The sequence below is a fragment of the Papilio machaon genome, chromosome 23 (assembly GCF_912999745.1).
Source record: "Papilio machaon chromosome 23, ilPapMach1.1, whole genome shotgun sequence".
Classification (NCBI taxonomy): Eukaryota; Metazoa; Arthropoda; class Insecta; order Lepidoptera; family Papilionidae; genus Papilio; species Papilio machaon.
The window spans coordinates 5,457,902-5,476,971 of NC_060008.1; the positions used below are offsets into that span (position 1 = coordinate 5,457,902).

Below are 19,070 nucleotides of genomic sequence, written 5' to 3' on the forward strand. Positions count from 1 at the left end.
TAACCACTAGACTGAAATGGGCAGACTGTTTTCTTGCTTTTTGCAACATTAGTGTCTCGGTTTAGGGAAAAATCTAGAATATTCTCGTACTTTATGGTGTTTCTATACGGTGTTTTTAAAGGATAACCGTCTAATCTAATACAATACAATAAACTGTTTTTCACAAATATGTTTTCTTTAGGATACGTTACAATTGTTTTTTTATTTCAAAATTTACTTCAAAATTTACTTGGGCAAAGCTCATTTAACAAAAGAACTCAAGTACAAAAAACCTTTATACCATATTAAAAATATATAATATGATTACAAATTTAAGTTAATCAAAAACCTTAATAAAATGCTCAAAATAAACTCCCGCTCATTTTGGCAAAACGTTTACATATGGCATCCCTATCATTACGTCGCAGGTTGAATCGATCCGAACCTTTTTTGTGCACTGCGCTGCCATTGGTCGGTCTCACTCGGTTCTAGAATGTTCGATACTATTCGCCACCTGATTGGCTGCTTCTCGCAACGATATGAAGTTTCTAGAATTTGATTCGTATAATATAAAAGCGCGGCACTGGCGCGGGAAGTTTAATATTATTTGAAACGCGATACAAAGAGGACGAAGAGAAGAGTTCGGTATTACCGAAGTTGTTTACAAGTAGTTAAATATTATTGTGTGCATTTACGAGAGTTGAATTGATAAATATAATAAAATGCCAGCAATTGGAATAGATCTGGGAACGACGTATTCGTGTGTGGGAGTATGGCAGCATGGCAACGTGGAAATCATAGCCAACGACCAAGGCAACAGGACCACACCATCTTATGTAGCGTTCACCGACACGGAGCGGCTGATCGGCGATGCGGCGAAGAACCAGGTGGCCCTCAACCCCAACAACACAGTGTTCGACGCCAAGCGTCTGATAGGACGCAAATTCGACGACCCCAAGATCCAGCAAGACATGAAACATTGGCCGTTCAAAGTGGTCAATGAAAGCGGAAAACCCAAAATCGAGGTGGAGTTCAAGGGTGAGAGGAAGAGGTTTGCGCCAGAGGAGATCAGCAGCATGGTACTAACAAAGATGAAGGAGACCGCGGAGGCATACCTTGGCAGCACGGTGCGGGAAGCTGTCATCACAGTGCCGGCTTACTTCAATGACTCGCAGCGGCAGGCTACCAAGGACGCGGGCGCCATCGCCGGCCTGAACGTGTTGCGCATCATCAACGAGCCCACGGCCGCCGCGCTGGCTTACGGCTTGGACAAGAACCTGAAAGGCGAACGCAACGTGCTGATATTCGACCTCGGCGGTGGTACTTTCGACGTATCAATCCTAACCATCGACGAGGGCTCCTTGTTCGAAGTGAAAGCGACGGCCGGCGACACGCACCTCGGAGGCGAAGACTTCGACAACAGATTGGTGAACCATCTCGCAGACGAGTTCAAGCGCAAGTACAAGAAAGATTTGCGTATGAATCCGCGCGCGTTGCGCCGCCTGCGCACGGCCGCCGAGCGCGCCAAACGCACGCTTTCTTCGAGCACCGAGGCTACCATCGAAATCGACGCGCTTTATGAAGGCATAGACTTCTACACCCGTGTTTCCCGCGCCCGCTTCGAAGAGCTCAACTCTGACCTTTTCCGCGGCACCCTGGAGCCCGTCGAGAAAGCGCTCAAGGACGCCAAGATGGACAAGAGCCAGATCCACGACGTGGTGCTCGTAGGCGGCTCCACTCGCATCCCGAAGGTGCAGAGCTTGCTGCAGAACTTCTTCTGCGGCAAGAAGCTCAACCTGTCCATCAATCCCGATGAAGCTGTCGCGTACGGCGCCGCCGTGCAAGCCGCCATCCTCAGCGGCGAAAAGGACTCCAAGATACAGGACGTGTTGCTGGTGGACGTGGCGCCGCTGTCGCTTGGCATCGAGACCGCCGGCGGAGTGATGACCAAGATTGTTGAGCGCAACTCTAAGATCCCGTGCAAACAGAGCCAGACGTTCACCACGTATTCCGACAACCAGCCTGCGGTCACCATCCAGGTGTACGAAGGTGAGCGCGCGATGACCAAGGACAACAACCTGCTGGGCACTTTCGACCTAACCGGCATCCCGCCGGCGCCGCGAGGCGTGCCGAAGATAGACGTCACCTTCGACCTGGATGCCAACGGTATCTTGAACGTGTCTGCCAAGGAGAACAGCACGGGCCGCAGCAAGAACATCGTGATCAAGAACGACAAGGGACGGCTGTCGCAGGCTGATATCGACCGCATGTTGTCCGAGGCGGAGCGCTACAGAGAAGAAGACGAGAAGCAACGGCAGAGGGTCGCCGCTCGCAACCAGCTGGAGTCGTACGTGTTCAGCGTGAAACAGGCGCTGGACGAGGCGGGAGACAAATTGAGCGAAGAGGACAAGAACACAGCGCGGCGTGAGTGTGACGACGCGCTGAAGTGGCTTGACAACAACACGCTGGCCGAGCGCGAGGAGTACGAACATCGCCTGACGCAGCTGCAGCGCCTCTGCTCCCCCATCATGACCAAGATGCACGGCGGCGCGCAGGCTGGTCCACAGGGCGGTATGCCGGGAGGACAGCGCGAGGGACCCACTGTCGAAGAAGTGGATTGAGCCAAATAATTGATCTCAACGAATGGTTATTTAAAGCGTGATATGTTTCGTTAAGACTGATATTTATTTTTGTATCACTGTAAGCTCAATACAGCTTATTTGTGTTGTAAATACCGAAATAAAAAAAATATAAACATATTAATTTCTGTGTTTTTTTTTAACAAATTACAAATGATTCACGAAATACAAGTGTCATTGCAATCGAAACCCACACTTGTCAAAATTACTTTCTCGAATCTACTTTAGAAATTAGTAAGATACAATTTAAAAATTGTTAATATTACAAAGATGGTAACTATGGTTATAGTTATAGTACACTTAAAAGCACATCACTGAAGCCTGAAGCACAAAGTGCCGGTGATGCTTATATGCTATATCGAGATTTTTCTATGCTTCAAGATATTGTTTATTGTCGTCAGATCATACACTTCTCCATCAAAAAGTTCGATCCTACCTTAATCACAGGTGATAATTAATTATACTGACCCAGTTATAACGATGAGTTTTTGTATAATCTAACCAAGAATATAAAAATCCTGGCCTGGGGCGCTTCAATCGCATGTTTTATTACGTCACTCTAATGTGCGCAAAAGAAGTAGTTCCATATTTTTCCGCAATATGTCGTATTGGTTTATATTCCTGCTAAGCTATAAATGAAGCACTTCAAGTGGCGCCATCTTTGACGGTCTATATGTGAAAGCTGGTACGTGCAAACTGGACTGCAAATAAAAGAGAAAAACATACATTATTTGCATGTACCAGTATTTCTAAAAAGAGATGGATGGATTGCGTGAAAGATTATACATATACAAGAAGATTATACAAGAAGGGAGTGAGGACTGAGATGACGAAACATACCCCGATCTGAGGACAAGGAGATGATGATGAGTTTTTTAGTACCAATGTTTTTAATGCTTATGTCTTTCACGGGTTAGCGCCAGAATTACTTGTAATTTTAACCTTTCTGCATCAAAATTTAATCATACCAAAAAAAAATTAGTTACCTACAGAAAAATAACAGTAACTGTATCACCTAGTGTTTTTACTCACAATTAGCCTAGGAAAATTATAAACGAACGGAGTTCGAGATAGGTCGGTGATAAACAAATTATTAAAAAATATTAATTTTTCCACTAAAACTGTACAGCGCCACCTTCAGTGTGGTAGTGACAATACAACACAACTAGCAGGCTTTGAAACGATTAATTTTCTTCCCCTCACCAAGAGATGGCAGAGAATCTAACATTTGCAATAAAATTCTCATGGCCCTTGTCGCCACCTATCGAGGAAATGAGAAATTAAACTGGAGTACCTTGTTGAATTTAATGACAATTATTAACAAATTAATAATAGTTAATTATTCTCTGTTACGAGTGGGGACGTTGAAAACTATGACCACAATGGCCTAGGACGACTTACTCTCCCCATCTACGACTTAGTTACAAAATGTATTTTTTCTCGGAATATATTACAAAAAAAAAAAATATCTCTATTGTCAGGCTTCTCCACATTAAGGGAAAAAGTAAGAGAACTCTCATCATAGAAAACTGCTAACTCACATTGTGAAGTAATAAATTTAAATATTATTTTCAATTCCTCCTGACAGGCTCCACCGTCTTTGTTGGAAAGAGATAGAAGTATATTTACAGGGTGGAATTGAGTTAGGGCTGCCAACGTAATTTATAAATAAAAGCATATTCACGAAACATTTGAATTTTTGATAGAAAAAAATTAAATACATTGATTTTTACATTATAAACACTTCTGTTATAACCAAATATCGTCGGTCACGTATAACAAGTAACGAAAAGCACAGTATTTGTTTTATATTTAATACTTAGAAAAATTTAATTTATGTATCTTGGTTATTATCGAAAATAGAATATTTCTAATTAGTTTCATGTAAAATTATAATGTATGTTAACTAAAAATATTAATAAAATGCTGAACTACAAAGAATAATTGGCAACCCTAGGTGAGATGTATATATATTTAGTAGCTAACTACTCGCAATCACGACTCTTATCTTTTTAGGGGTGGAAATAAAAATTATGATTTATAGAGTACAAAACTGCTACCACGCTTAATGGTCCCTAAGGGTGATCATCAGGATAGACTAAGTTCAATAATATGGCGGCATGTATTATTATTGAAAAACGTTTGTCAATTTAAACTGTTTATATATTTTGATGACATCTCAGGAGAATTAAAGTAAGTGAGAAAATGGAAAATAATGTTTTTTTTGGACACTATTTCCATTGCCTCATTGTCCAAGTAAATCTACATGTTACAGAAGTAACAACATATTTTTCTACGGTTTGTTAGCAATAGAAATCTAAGGTTAATTAAATAAAAAGGATTTTTTAGAAGAACCGCTATGTTCTTCGGCTCCATCTCTCTGAATTGTAATGCCTTATTTGTAACACGCTTATTTTGTATAGTTTCATTTATTTATCTTAAACTTTTTTCTACAGTAATCAAAAAAATGTGAAACATAAATTATTATTTCAAATATGAAGACAGGCTCCACCGTTTCTATGCGAAAGGGACAGAGAATTCGGCGGTGCTGCTCTAATCAATAACTCATAGTTAGTACACCTCGACCGTGTTGCCACACCGTTCTAGAATGTTCTATAATATTGCCATTTCAAAAAACATTTATTTTACATAGGTACGGATTCTTTTATTTTTTATTTTATTGTTATAAATTATAAGAAGGCTTGCTTTGTATAATTAATAATATTTAAAAAACTAAAACAGTGTCAAACACCATTACGTTGACACTGGCATATTGCATAAGGCTGACGTTTTAGTCTATACATTATAAAGTTGGTATAATTGTTTAATTTATTTAAAAACTTCCTACGATCCATTTTATATTTCATTTCCGAATCATCACGTAAATGTTCTTATGGTGTAAACAACATTAGGTTCCCTAAAATCGGGGAGAATACTCATTGATAGGATACCTGTAATTTCATCCTCACCCCACTCGCAGCATCCCGTCTCTCTCCACCCTATGCGAGGATTGATTCGCAGTATTCCTAGAACTCGAAGCGATGTTGTAGGTGTTATTTGAAGGTCATCCATCGAGTATAAAAGCCTGGCAAACGTTGGCAAAGGCGTCAGTTACTACAAGGGAGTTACTCGTCATGACGTGACTGAAGAATATACAGTCATGGCTTACGGCTTTCTCCCTTCAGAAACACAAGTCTCGTGACTGGCCACAATCGTCATGATTGTTCGAAATTGTTCGGCAATTTGGACTAACCACCCACGGTTGCATTCGATTTCGCTTCCATCAAGTTCGAGTCTTCAACAGAAGATGACCAGACCATCGGAAAACTGGCGGAAGAAGAATCTCGTCTCTCAAAAATCTGCATCAGCGGTTCAAGCAGAGCACGAGACATTCATGCAACGGAGAAAACCATCCAGTTTGCCTAATGATTTAAAATTTACTGAGACTTGGAGTTAAGCGGATTAAATTTATTGTGCGTCCAATCCAGATCGGAGCTGAGTTCTACGGAACGTGAGAAACAGTGGCAGGGAGCAGTGCTGGAGCCGGTAACTTGACTCTCTCCAGCAGTGATCCAGTCCAGCTGAACAAAATTCCAAGATGTGTGTCCACTAAACATAAATCTTGGAATTAGTCGCATCTACTGGTCGATACGACTTGCGGCGATTAATTCTAACCGCAAGTTAAATCGCATAGAAGACGCGACGACGAGTCGCGGATAGCAGCGTCGGGGGCAGCAAAGAACTTCGGCGGTGGAACTTCCGCACTCAGAGGGAGAACTCAGCCTCGAAGCTCTGATCCCAAGATGTTCCAAGAATAAAAGGCTCCGTCGTGGGATCAACTAGCTATTTTCTATCTTATTATCTATCTTTGCATTATGTAAGTGCCAATTGTGGCTTCCTTAGGATATCATATGTTTTCTTAATAACCAGCCCAGTTATACTGACTTGACCTAAAGGCGAGTTTCACTTATTATGACAAATCAGAGCTTAACTACAGCTCTAGCTCCACCGATATGGAGATCACACACGGCTTTGACTAAAAAAAGAGGTAACATACCTCTATGAACTCTTGATATGGACTCTACGACACGGCTGCCTAAAGGCGAGCTTTACTAGACAAGCGTCCGATTGTAACGAGGTACGAACGTGAACCATCATGATCACATTTTGTGATAAATATTTTATAATGTAAATTTATACAATAAATAAATAAAATAATAATTATATTTGCTTTTTTATTGATTTTCCCTGAATGATGTCTCTAGTTGTAGATATGGGATTAAATCCAATCCAATCCCAATTTACTGAAACATTTAAATAATAAAATACTAAAAGCTTATTATAATCTTCGAAGATCGAGAACAATCTCTCTGAATAAAAATTTACTTGTTTAGATTAATTAAATTAAAGTACATTATATAAAATACGTATTCGTAAACTCCAGATTGATTTATTTTATATTTACTAGAAACTTCTACCCCATAGCCATCGAAGGGTGGAAATTTCTAGACGCCGCGCCGCTGTGTAATTCGTTTCTCTTTTACTGCACAACTGTTGCGCGCCTTTTGTAAGATTTCTAGAAATTTCTTCAGACCTGCAACTTTGCTAATAATTTTGAGACATTGAACGAGTGATCCACTTTTCTATACAAAAATTATGTAAAACGATATAAATGAAACATCGTCTCATCGTTCCCATAGTGCACCAGTACCTTTGACAATATTTAATTTACACTAATCTTACTTAATACTTGTTTTAAAAAGACTAGCTATCGCCCGCGGCGTCGTCCGCGCGGAATGATTAAAAAATAATAATTAGTAGCCTATGTGTTCTTTCAGATGTTCTACATCTATGCTAAATTTCATCAATATCCGTATGCCGTTTCAAACAAACATCCATTCATATAAAAATTCGCATTTATAATATTAGTAATATTACAAGATAATAATGAAATGTATAAATTGAAATAATCATACTTTGTTAAAAAAATATATATTATCAGGAATATAATAACAGAAAGGCCGCGTTCGCACAACTCCATTTTGAATGGAGGTCGCGAAAGACTTTCGCGTATATTCTAGAATCTAGAATAACAAAATCTGAATTATTTTGTTAAATTCACTAAATTTGTAATTAAAAACACTATATATTTTAAATCAATTACATGTATTTTAGTTTAATATTCAATTTAGAATAGATTTTAATTGTCATTGAAAACGTAGTTTTTTTCCATATTTTATTTGAGACAAGGTAATAAAAGAAAATATTAATTTAAATAATGGTTGAAATGGTAAAACTAAGCCCCTATATATTTAACCTATTGATAAAATGTTTTATACAAGTAAAACTTCTAATATAGTTGTACAGAGAGTCGATTTTCGTAATGTCATTTTGGTAAATGACAACACTGGGAAATTTATCCCAACAAAAAACAAAATAACCTCTTTCTTTTTGAAGTCGGCTGAAAATACCAACAGATTTGATGTTAGTGGCATTTTTACGCCTCACGGTGGTAAATCTATGGCTAAACTTCTTCCTGGCATAAGACAAAACAAAAGAAAATTATCAGACCAATGAGCGATACGTACGCCAACCTATTCATTATCCAGGCTAAAGATATTGTGCTGTTTGGCGACAATTCTTTTTAAATCTATTTATAACTAACTGTCAGCCGCGACTTCTGTGGCGCGATATTAAAGAAAAAAATAATAAGTAGCCTATGTGTTCTTCCAGACTATGGTCTACATCTGTGCCAAATTTCATCAAGATCCGTTGAGCCATTCCGGAGATACCTACAAACAAACATCTGATCATCCAATAAAACCATTCACATCTATATATATAAAAGAAAGTTGTGTTAGTTACACCATTTATAACTCAAGAACGGCTGAATCGATTTGACTGAAAATTGGTGGGCAGGTAGCTTAGAACCAGGAAAAGGACATAGGATAATTTTTACCCCGTTTTCTATTTTTTATTCCGCGCGGACGGAGTCGCGGGTAAAAGCTAGTTTTTAATATTCGTAAGATTATTTCATTCACGTATTGTTTTAATTCCTATACAAAATTTTTATTAAAATACAGTTAAATAATTAATACATTTTATATGAAAAAATAGTGCATAACCATCTGCGGAATATTATGACCTATGCAGAGGAACAAACAAACAAACAAAGGACCTTTTGCATGGGGCTCTTAATCCAACTGTTTAGCGAGAACTTCTCAAGATGTTGGTCAAAGCTCGAAGTCATAATAATTAATTATTCTATTCTATCAGTTTCAAATAATCGGATGTAAATTACAATTTATGTTTCAAAGGAGGAGCCCTTAAAATAATTTAATTGTGGATCACGCCATCTATATCTCGCAAACTATATCTAAAATTAATAATAAAAAATGTCAAATCAAAGACAAATAATTTAAGATTTTAACAGCACAAGAAACCAAAAAGTAATATTGGAAGAATCTGCAAAAGATAAAATACGTTGAAAAAAAAAAGATTCCAGTTTCATCATATTTCATTGAAAAAGAAAATTTCTAGTAATTTCTAGAATTTCTAGTAAAGGACCGAACTTTATTCGGTTCTGTCTGCGTCGATAATATATGTTTGTCTTTATCGCACATTGAGTCTGTACTCTGCTCGCACGGTTTAACCTAGATCATTCGCGAATGTTCTAGAATATTCTGTGGTATGGCAACAAAAAGATTTAAATTTCCCAATTTCGTTCAACTTCAATTTAACAAATTGATTTACTCATAGACGTATGGTTGTCAGTAATTAATTTGTGTTCTTTTTTGATTGGTAATTTAAAACCTTTGCTAAGAAAATAATACGAAATAGGTTTCAATTCAAATAAGCCAACTCAGTTAAGAAGTGAAATTATGGTTTTCTTTTTTTTTATGTGTCAAAAAACGTTTATTCTACTCTATTCACTTTTACTTTATTTTAATTTATCCTATTATTTTAAATTATCATACGATTATGATCATAACAATTTTCCCTATTTTATCTTTATTCTTTTGTACTAGCTATGGCCCGCGACTCCTTTCGCGCGGAATTAAAAAAACAGTAATAAATAGCTAGTAAAAATTCAAAATTTCATCAAAATCCATTGAGCCGTTCTAGAGATACCTTCAAACAAACACCCATCCATCCATCAATCCAAACATTCGCATTTAAAATATAAGTAAGATTAAATCTGAATATTAAAACGTTCATCTAAGTGATAAAAGATATCATGGTTTAACAAGGTTTATTTTTAAATTCAGTTTCGAAAAGTGATGTTGGAAAAATCTCTTTAAACGTTGCGTAAATTTCCCCAATATTGCGGTAAAAAGTGTAGGTGTGGTATCACCACGACCTCAATTCTTGTCGATTCTCAGTTTGTCTCTTTCTAACTTAACGTTTTGAATCGTTGTTGACGTCACACCAGAACATTCTACGCGCGCTGTTTTATTATTGGTTGATTCTCGCAGCTCCGCGACGTTTCGAGACTTTTATTGGTTCAATATAAAAGCGCGGCGACGGCGCGGCAAGTCAGTCATATTTGAAACGCGATTCAAAGAGAACGAAGAGAGGAGTTCGGTGTTTACCGGAGTTGTTTACAAGCAGTAAAATATTATTGTGTGCATATACAAGTGTTGAATTGATAAATATAATAAAATGCCAGCAATTGGAATAGATCTGGGAACGACGTATTCGTGTGTGGGAGTTTGGCAGCATGGCAACGTGGAAATCATAGCCAACGACCAAGGCAACAGAACCACACCATCTTATGTAGCATTCACGGACACGGAGCGGCTGATCGGCGATGCGGCGAAGAACCAGGTGGCCCTCAACCCCAACAACACAGTGTTCGACGCCAAGCGCCTGATAGGACGCAAATTCGACGACCCCAAGATCCAGCAAGACATGAAACATTGGCCGTTCAAAGTGGTCAATGAAAGCGGAAAACCCAAAATCGAGGTGGAGTTCAAGGGTGAGAGGAAGAGGTTTGCGCCAGAGGAGATCAGCAGCATGGTACTAACAAAGATGAAGGAGACCGCGGAGGCATACCTCGGCGGCACGGTGCGGGAAGCTGTCATCACAGTGCCGGCTTACTTCAACGATTCACAGCGGCAGGCTACAAAGGACGCGGGCGCCATCGCCGGCCTGAACGTGTTGCGTATCATCAACGAGCCCACGGCCGCCGCGCTGGCTTACGGCTTGGACAAGAATCTGAAGGGCGAACGCAACGTTCTGATATTCGACCTCGGCGGTGGTACTTTCGACGTATCAATTCTAACCATTGACGAGGGCTCCTTGTTCGAAGTGAAAGCGACGGCCGGCGACACACACCTGGGAGGCGAAGACTTCGACAACAGACTTGTGAATCATCTCGCGGACGAGTTCAAGCGCAAGTATAAGAAGGATTTGCGTATGAACCCGCGCGCGTTGCGCCGCCTACGCACTGCCGCCGAGCGCGCCAAACGCACGCTTTCTTCGAGCACCGAGGCTACCATCGAAATCGACGCGCTCTATGAAGGCATAGACTTCTACACACGCGTCTCCCGCGCCCGCTTCGAAGAGCTCAACTCTGACCTTTTCCGCGGTACCCTGGAACCCGTCGAGAAAGCGCTCAAGGACGCCAAGATGGACAAGAGCCAGATCCACGACGTGGTGCTCGTAGGCGGGTCCACCCGCATCCCGAAAGTGCAGAGCTTGCTGCAGAACTTCTTCTGCGGCAAGAAGCTCAACTTGTCCATCAACCCGGACGAAGCCGTGGCGTACGGCGCTGCCGTGCAGGCCGCCATCCTCAGCGGCGAGAAGGACTCCAAGATACAGGATGTGTTGCTGGTGGACGTGGCGCCGCTGTCGCTTGGCATCGAGACCGCCGGCGGTGTGATGACTAAGATCATCGAGCGCAACTCCAAGATCCCGTGCAAGCAGAGCCAGACGTTCACCACGTACTCCGACAACCAGCCCGCGGTCACCATCCAGGTGTACGAAGGTGAGCGCGCGATGACCAAGGACAACAACCTGCTGGGCACATTCGACCTGACCGGCATCCCGCCGGCGCCGCGCGGCGTTCCGAAGATAGATGTCACCTTCGACATGGACGCCAACGGTATCCTGAACGTGTCTGCCAAGGAGAACAGCACGGGCCGCAGCAAGAACATCGTGATCAAAAACGACAAGGGACGGCTGTCACAGGCCGACATCGACCGCATGCTGTCCGAGGCGGAGCGTTACAGAGAAGAAGACGAGAAACAGCGACAGAGGGTATCTGCCCGCAACCAATTGGAGTCGTACGTGTTCAGCGTGAAGCAGGCGCTGGACGAGGCGGGAGACAAGTTGAGCGAAGAGGACAAGAGTACGGCGCGGCGCGAGTGCGACGACGCGCTAAAGTGGCTGGATAACAACACACTAGCCGATCGCGAGGAGTACGAGCACCGTCTGGAACAGCTGCAACGCCTCTGCTCCCCCATCATGACCAAGATGCACGGCGGTGCGCAAGCCGGCCCACAGGGCGGTATGCCAGGTGGTTATCCGGGAGGTATGCCAGGTGGACATCCAGGAGGTATGCCGGGTGGATACCCAGGAGGTATGCCAGGTGGATATCCGGGAGGAGGTATGCCTGGCGGCATGTACGGAAACCGGAACAGCGGACCCACCGTGGAGGAAGTGGACTAAAGTTGCTTTCTATTTAAATTTTGTTGACTATCAGTATTTTTTTATAATTTGTGATATTTGTTTTTAAGTTTGATAAATGTACCTGAAGACTGATAATTTATTTTAAGCTAAATCGTCTGTAATCATCATCTATTAAATAAAAAAATTAAATTATTAAATGCTTTCTTTTACTCTTCCCAACCATAACTTTAGGTCTCAAAACTACAATACATTGCGTGTATGCGACAAAACTACATTTTGCAGGTTAAACAGTCGGGCAAAGGCTGACTTGTGTAGCCTGCATTGTAAGAAATAGTTATTTGATGTCTTAACATTAAAGTTAACTTAAAAAAGCTTATCGAGTAATCTATTTGAAATTATTATTGAATAAAATTAATTTGGAGGCTGAAACATATTTCAGCATTATCATATCAGCTGTAGATTTGTATAATATTTGTTGATAAATTTATCTTGTTTAACTCGTTAATTGGAAATAAAAACTAGTAGCTTGTAACTTACATCATAATTACAGGATTATAAATTTCGATAAAGAAATTAATTTGCAAAGTGCAATCTACGATCACCAAGATATGTCACAATATGGCAACAATTGGCTCATTTCTTAAACCGCATTATAGACGAAAAATAAATTAAACATCGTCAACTAATAAATATAAAATCCACAAAAACATGTACAATTAGAAAACAAAAACTAGCAAAGTATAACGAAGTGTATTTGATTTATTTAAAGTGGGATGAAGTATTTTTATTTAAAGCCTTATAAGATCTCCACAACAACACAATGATTTTTAGAAAAAACGCGGGAAAAAGTATGACCTCTATTCTGTCTATTATAGAATAACTGTTGCCCGTGACTCCGTCCTCGAGGATTAAAAAAAATATATATGTGTGCCTATGAGTTCTTCCGGACTTTGTTCTACATCTATGGTTTCAACGAGATTCGTTGAGCCGATCTGAAGATAGCTACTAACATACATCCATCCATTCAATCTAAACTTTCGCATTTATAATATTAGTATGATATCTTTGGACCTAGAAATGTAATTCGTAAGTCTTTCTCGATCTAGAAAGTTATTTATAATTCTTTTCTCTATTTCTTTTGTTAAATCATTAACGTTTGCGTCACATTGCAAGTTATCACTGCATTTGATATTAAACGAACAAATAACAATTAATCTAATCTCACAGTATTATATCGTGTGGATATCATTTAAGTCTTGAGATACGACACAATCCTACAGCCTGTTACACTGATCGGAACTCTAAAACGTGAAAAGAAAAAAAAAATATCATGTTTCAACTTTGATAATACCTTATTGTGAAAATGAGTAAAAGCGAGTCAAAATATATGCCATTTTTGCGACAGGTAAGTTTGGTTTATAATCTGTTACGTTATCGTTGAAAAAGAAAAAGGCAAAAGTCTGAGATCGTAAGTACTATGGAGCTTTTTTACTAAGATGTGGGTTTGGAATAAATTGAAAAATTGTAAATTTAAATTTAATTGAGCTACAAAAAAAAGAGTTATGTTTATAAAAGTTTGACTAGGAATAAATAAATTTAATTTTTGACAAAGGTTTTGTTATTTAGGTGAATAATTTTTTTGTATTAAACAAATGACGAACTATTCTTTATTAATTTTGAACTATTATATATTTACATATAAAAAAAACATTATATCCATCTAAAGATTCGCATTTATAATTTCAGTAAGATTTTAACTATTACTTATAATTATAAACTTATTTTTTAAAATTAATTTAATTAATTATCTCTAAGATGTCACTTTATATAATTAGAAGATGGTATAATTTAAAAAATCTTTTATTTTTCAAACAGTTTTTTCTTTTTTGGGACTATTCTATTATTTCGTTAATATAAAATCTTACTGATATTTCAAATGTGAAAGTTTAGATAGTTTTTTTTTTAATTCTGGAGTCTCGGGCGAAAGCTATTATTTTAATAAATGTAAATCACGTTGATTTTAAATGGCAGTACTTTAAACATTATAAAATTTAATTCAACAGCATGCAACAATAATATACGAAATGAAAGACAGCTGTTATCTTAAATCCTTATTTTTTATTTTACTTTTAAATAAACTTATATTCATGAGACTATTTTAATTTTTACATTGTGTTAAATAGACGCAATAGAAGGTAGACAACGCATCTGCAAATGCGGATGTTTATGGACATCGGTCGCTTCACTATTTAGGCGTATTCAGGTGAACTTAGTTGTTTGCCATCTTTTGATATATTAAAAAAAAATCGGTGAAGATAAACTTTCGCCTTAAATTTGAAAAGGTAAAAAAAAACTTTTTTTTTTAAAGTTAATTTTGTGATGGAATATTAGAAATATTTAAAAGTGACATGGCTTACAAACCATCCTTTTAAGGGGACAAACTACCACACAGAAGGCAGGCGTGAAGTAGAAGTAATTCCGCGATACGTCTGATGAGTGTGGTTGTGGTACCGGAGGTCTAATTTTAATCTTCTTTGCCTCCCACTTTTTTCTTGTAAGGAAAGGATGGGAAGGGGTTTTAGATTTGACAGAGAAAGGGACGCATAGGAAAGGGGAAATATTCTCCTTCTGTCCTTTCCTTCCTTTGCTGATTAAAGGTAGGCAACGTATCTGCAATTGTCATGGGCAACGGTCGCGTCGCTATTTTGGCGAAACTAGATGATTGCTTCTTTACCACCTAATAATAAAAAAGGAAAACATTCCTATTTAATATATATGTGCACGGCTTATTAATTAATAGTACGTAATATTTTAACGAAAGATAATTTTATATCTGAGAAAAAAATTGCTGATTTTGCAAATCTTGTTACCAAGTAAGTTATCGATATTTCCCTGATTAGATTTAAACTGTTTAAATGACTATATTTATATGCCTATGCGTATGTAATTTCACAAGTGAATATGTAGTCGATGTCTTAGACTTTACGACGTATAGAGCCGTTGTTTATTTTTGTAATTTCAATCGTAACACCACGAATAATACTAGGTTAGAATTAAGTCAACACACCTTTAGTTTTAACAAAAACTGAGAACTATCTAACCTGTTAATTCAAATTTTGTCGCAATCCGTTTATTTTTAGCCGACTTCAAAAAGAAGGAGGTTATCAATTCGATTGTATTTTTTTTATGTGTGTTACTGCGAGTCTCCGCCCCTGGTGGTCCGATTTTGATAAAAATTATTTTAATCGAAAGGAAGTGCTTGCAGATGGGTCCCATTTTTTTTTTTAAATAACTAGAAGTCTAGTAGATTTTAGTCCAACTGTTTAGTTGGAACTGAAGGCTTTAGAGTTCATAAATCGAAGGTGTCCACATATCATTTCAATTCATAAATTTATATTTTTAATCTTCAAAATTGCCTTTAATTCTTTAGAAGAAACCAACCTTCGATATTTTTATTATCAACTATCAGATTTTCTTCTCTTTTTCAAAGTAAATACTATCAACAACAATATGTTTTTAAGCTGTGGTAAATTAAAAAAATCAAAGCATCGTTGACCAGACGTCTTTATCTATCACCTAATTAAAAAAAAGATAGTTTTACCTTGACGTAGCAATGTTTATCACCCATTAGAATCTAGAAGACATTGAGCCATGAGATTGTTGATAACAAGTCATAATAATCGTAATTATTAATTACGTAGATAATTTTCGAGTGTCAGAACAAACATTTTAAGATTGTAACACGTTCAAGTGCTAAATGAGTTTATTTTTATTTGACACATAACCTCAAATGAATTGCGCGCCAAATAAAAATGACATAAAAAAAATGACTGATTTTTTGGTCAAGGCAATTTTTGAGTGTTTGTACTCTAAGTAAATACTCGATTAATATCAAATCAATTATGTCTATGTTTGGCGCGTGTTAAATGTTATCAGAGAGTTTGCGACAAACTAAAGTGCAATACCAACATTTGCATTGTTTTGTGTCATTGTTATTGCTTATACAGATAATGTAGCACGTTTTAAATAGCTATGTGTTCTTGTAAGTCTTGTTTTTATTTCTAAAAAAGACGCTGCCAGCAATATCGTCAGCGCAGGATAAAAAAGTAGTTTCTGATATATCGGTTCAGCGGTTCCGGACATCACCTGACAAGACCTGACAGACAATAATTTGAATACATTTTTCTCATTATTTTTTTTTCTAATTCAATTTTATAAATGGGTATATGAGTACATTTTAAATGAACACTCTAAAACTAAACTCGTACTTGGCACTAGATGGCGTTGTTCGCAATATAATACTTTTCCAGTGCTTCGTGACGGCGAGCGTGGCACTGAACATCGTGGGTCATGGTGCGGTGATAGGGTACGCGGCTGTGCTCATCCCCGCTCTGCGCAGTCCCGACTCGCCCATAATCGTCACGCCCAGTCAGGAGTCATGGATAGGTGAGAATAGTTTTTTGTAGAGGTTACAGCTGGCATCCTCCTATGTAATCCAGAATTCCATTTACTTCTCGCAAATTCTATGTTGTAATCAGCCAAATGATTACTGGTTGGGATGCAGAAAGGCCCTGGAAGCTTTAATTTCGACGCAGTAACAAAGAACATTTTAGCTACTATAGAGAAATGAAAATTTAAACACTTATTAATTTAAAAATTTATTATTTCAGCTTCCATCATCGGTTTCGCGCTTATAGTTGGAAACTTTATCATCACACCCTTGATGGACACATTAGGCAGAAAGAAGTCGCACTTGCTGACCATCCTACCCAACATGACGGGCTGGTTCATGCTGCTGATGGTGAACAATGTGGCAGGCCTCATCGTCGCTAGGTTCCTGCAGGGAATAGCCATGGGCATGTTAGGACCTCTCGGCTCGATCATCATCGGAGAAATGACAGACCCGATAAACCGTGGCGCCTTTTTAACTAGCGTCTCTCTTTCTCTCACTATCGGTGTCCTTTTCTCTCACGCATTGGGAACATACTTTAGTTGGCAACAGAACGCACTTATTTGTTCATTTATTACTTTTATAAGTTTAATATTAATTATATACGCTCCAGAATCTCCATCTTGGTTGATATCAAAAGGACGTTATGAGAAAGGAAGCGAAATTTTTTTCTGGTTAAGAGGAAAAGATGAAAGACAAAGAATGGAATTAGAAGATTTAATCGCAGCCCAAAAGAGCGCTAGGAAATCCAGCATTGGTGAAGAGAACCAAACCATCAGTGTACGAGTTAAAAGATTATTTAATTATTTAAATAAGACATCTAAAAAACCGGAGTTTTACAAGCCTATTTTAATAATGTTTCTTTTGTATACGATGTTCCAATTTGCCGGTATAAATGTTTTAAGTTCGTATGTCATGGATATAGTTCATCAATTGATCGGACCAGAGGCGAATGCTAAAGTCATTATGGTAGCATTAGACATTGAGCGATTGATCTGTAATCTTTTAGCTGTATTTCTTATGAAAACAATGAAACGAAGGACTTTATTATTCAGTACAGCTGGGATTTGTGTACTATCTTATTTGGGTAAAGCTGGTTATTTGTATTGTAAACAAAATGGCTTATTACCCTACGATAATCAATGGATTCCTTTATTTTTGATAGGTACATATATGTTTTCGTTAACGATAGGTATTTCTTCAATACCATTTGCTATATCTGGGGAAATCTTTCCATTGGAATATCGAGGATTGGGTGGTGGTATTAGTGTTTGGGCTTTATCATTAAATTTCTTCGTAGCTGTAAAATCTTTTCCTGTATTGATAGATGCGGTTGGTTTACCAATCACTTATTGTCTTTACGCTGGTATTCTGGTTGTTTGTCTTATAATTATTTATTTCTTAATGCCAGAGACAAAAGATAGAACTCTTCAAGATATAGAGAACAGTTTTCGAGGCTGGACGTCGGAGGATTATAGGAGTGGGCAACCTTTGAACGGGAAAGCAATTACTGAAATGCGTAGATGTAGTTCTCATATACTTTATTAATCGTGGGTTTTTGAAAACAAGATTTCCGTTTAAAACAACTTAGTGATGACGATATGTTTTATAATTATTCGGTCTCAGAAACCAACGATAAGTTAGTTAAAACAAGAATCTATTTATTTTTGCTTGTGTTGTATGTTAAAGATATTGTTGTATGAAGTTTGATTTAAATATATTTGAAGTTGAAGCAATATGTTTTTTTGTAATTTAAAGGCTGTGAGTTGAAATATTATGTAAATAACTACTTTGTGGTATTTTATCATGAATATTAAAATGTTATTGGTACATATAATAAAATTGGTACTATTATTATTATATTACATAGAATTTTGCTTTTATTCTTTACTAGACATCACCCGCGACTCCGTCCGCGCGAAATTAAAAAAAAAATAAAGTAGCCTATATGTTCTTCCAGACTATGTTCTACATCTGTGACAAATTTCATCAACATCCGTTTAGCCATCCATCCATCCATCCGTCCATCTAAACATTCGCATTTATAATATTGTTAACATTTGTGTAGATAAACGAGAACACAAAGAAAAAGAAAGAAGAATACAAGCGCATAGGAATAACCAATAAAGTATGGAAGAATTGTGTAAAAGAATTAAGATATGACGGCTTATAGAGCCAGTATCGGTGTTAGGGTAAAGCGAGGTTAGGTGACCGTCATGGTCGCTGAAGTGAAAAGGATACCACATGTATACAAATTACTCAGTCTCACGTAACCTTGTTAAAACTGTCTTGAAGGCATGGTAAAAAGGGGTGCCATTGAAATCTTTCCTAGCGCACGTTGCTGTATGATAGAGTAGAGTATACTGTGC

At 38.1% G+C, this 19,070-nt stretch overlaps 3 protein-coding genes across 4 annotated transcripts; all 3 read left to right on the forward strand.

The window, feature by feature from the left end:
* Window positions 1-633: 633 nt before the first annotated feature.
* On the forward strand, window positions 634-2,727 carry LOC106708055 (heat shock protein 68). Its single transcript, XM_045683823.1, has one exon. The coding sequence runs from the start codon at window positions 702-704 to the stop codon at window positions 2,598-2,600; it is 1,899 nt and encodes a 632-aa protein (XP_045539779.1). The 5' UTR covers window positions 634-701; the 3' UTR covers window positions 2,601-2,727.
* Window positions 2,728-10,162: 7,435 nt separating this feature from the next.
* LOC106708053 (heat shock protein 68) lies at window positions 10,163-12,316 on the forward strand. Its single transcript, XM_045683822.1, has one exon. It carries the CDS (start codon window positions 10,281-10,283, stop codon window positions 12,288-12,290), a length of 2,010 nt encoding a protein of 669 aa, XP_045539778.1. The 5' UTR covers window positions 10,163-10,280; the 3' UTR covers window positions 12,291-12,316.
* A 1,092-nt stretch (window positions 12,317-13,408) lies between these two features.
* LOC106708059 (facilitated trehalose transporter Tret1) lies at window positions 13,409-18,349 on the forward strand. 2 transcript variants are annotated; one of them, XM_014499531.2, is made up of 3 exons: window positions 13,409-13,656; window positions 16,562-16,697; window positions 16,922-18,349. In XM_014499531.2, exons 1-3 carry the CDS (start codon window positions 13,615-13,617, stop codon window positions 18,247-18,249), a joined length of 1,506 nt encoding a protein of 501 aa, XP_014355017.2. In that variant the 5' UTR covers window positions 13,409-13,614; the 3' UTR covers window positions 18,250-18,349. The 2 variants fall into 2 exon arrangements, with proteins under 2 accessions (XP_014355017.2, XP_045539789.1); XM_045683833.1 differs by lacking the exon at window positions 13,409-13,656 and adding an exon at window positions 16,134-16,293.
* The last annotated feature ends 721 nt before the right edge of the window (window positions 18,350-19,070 follow it).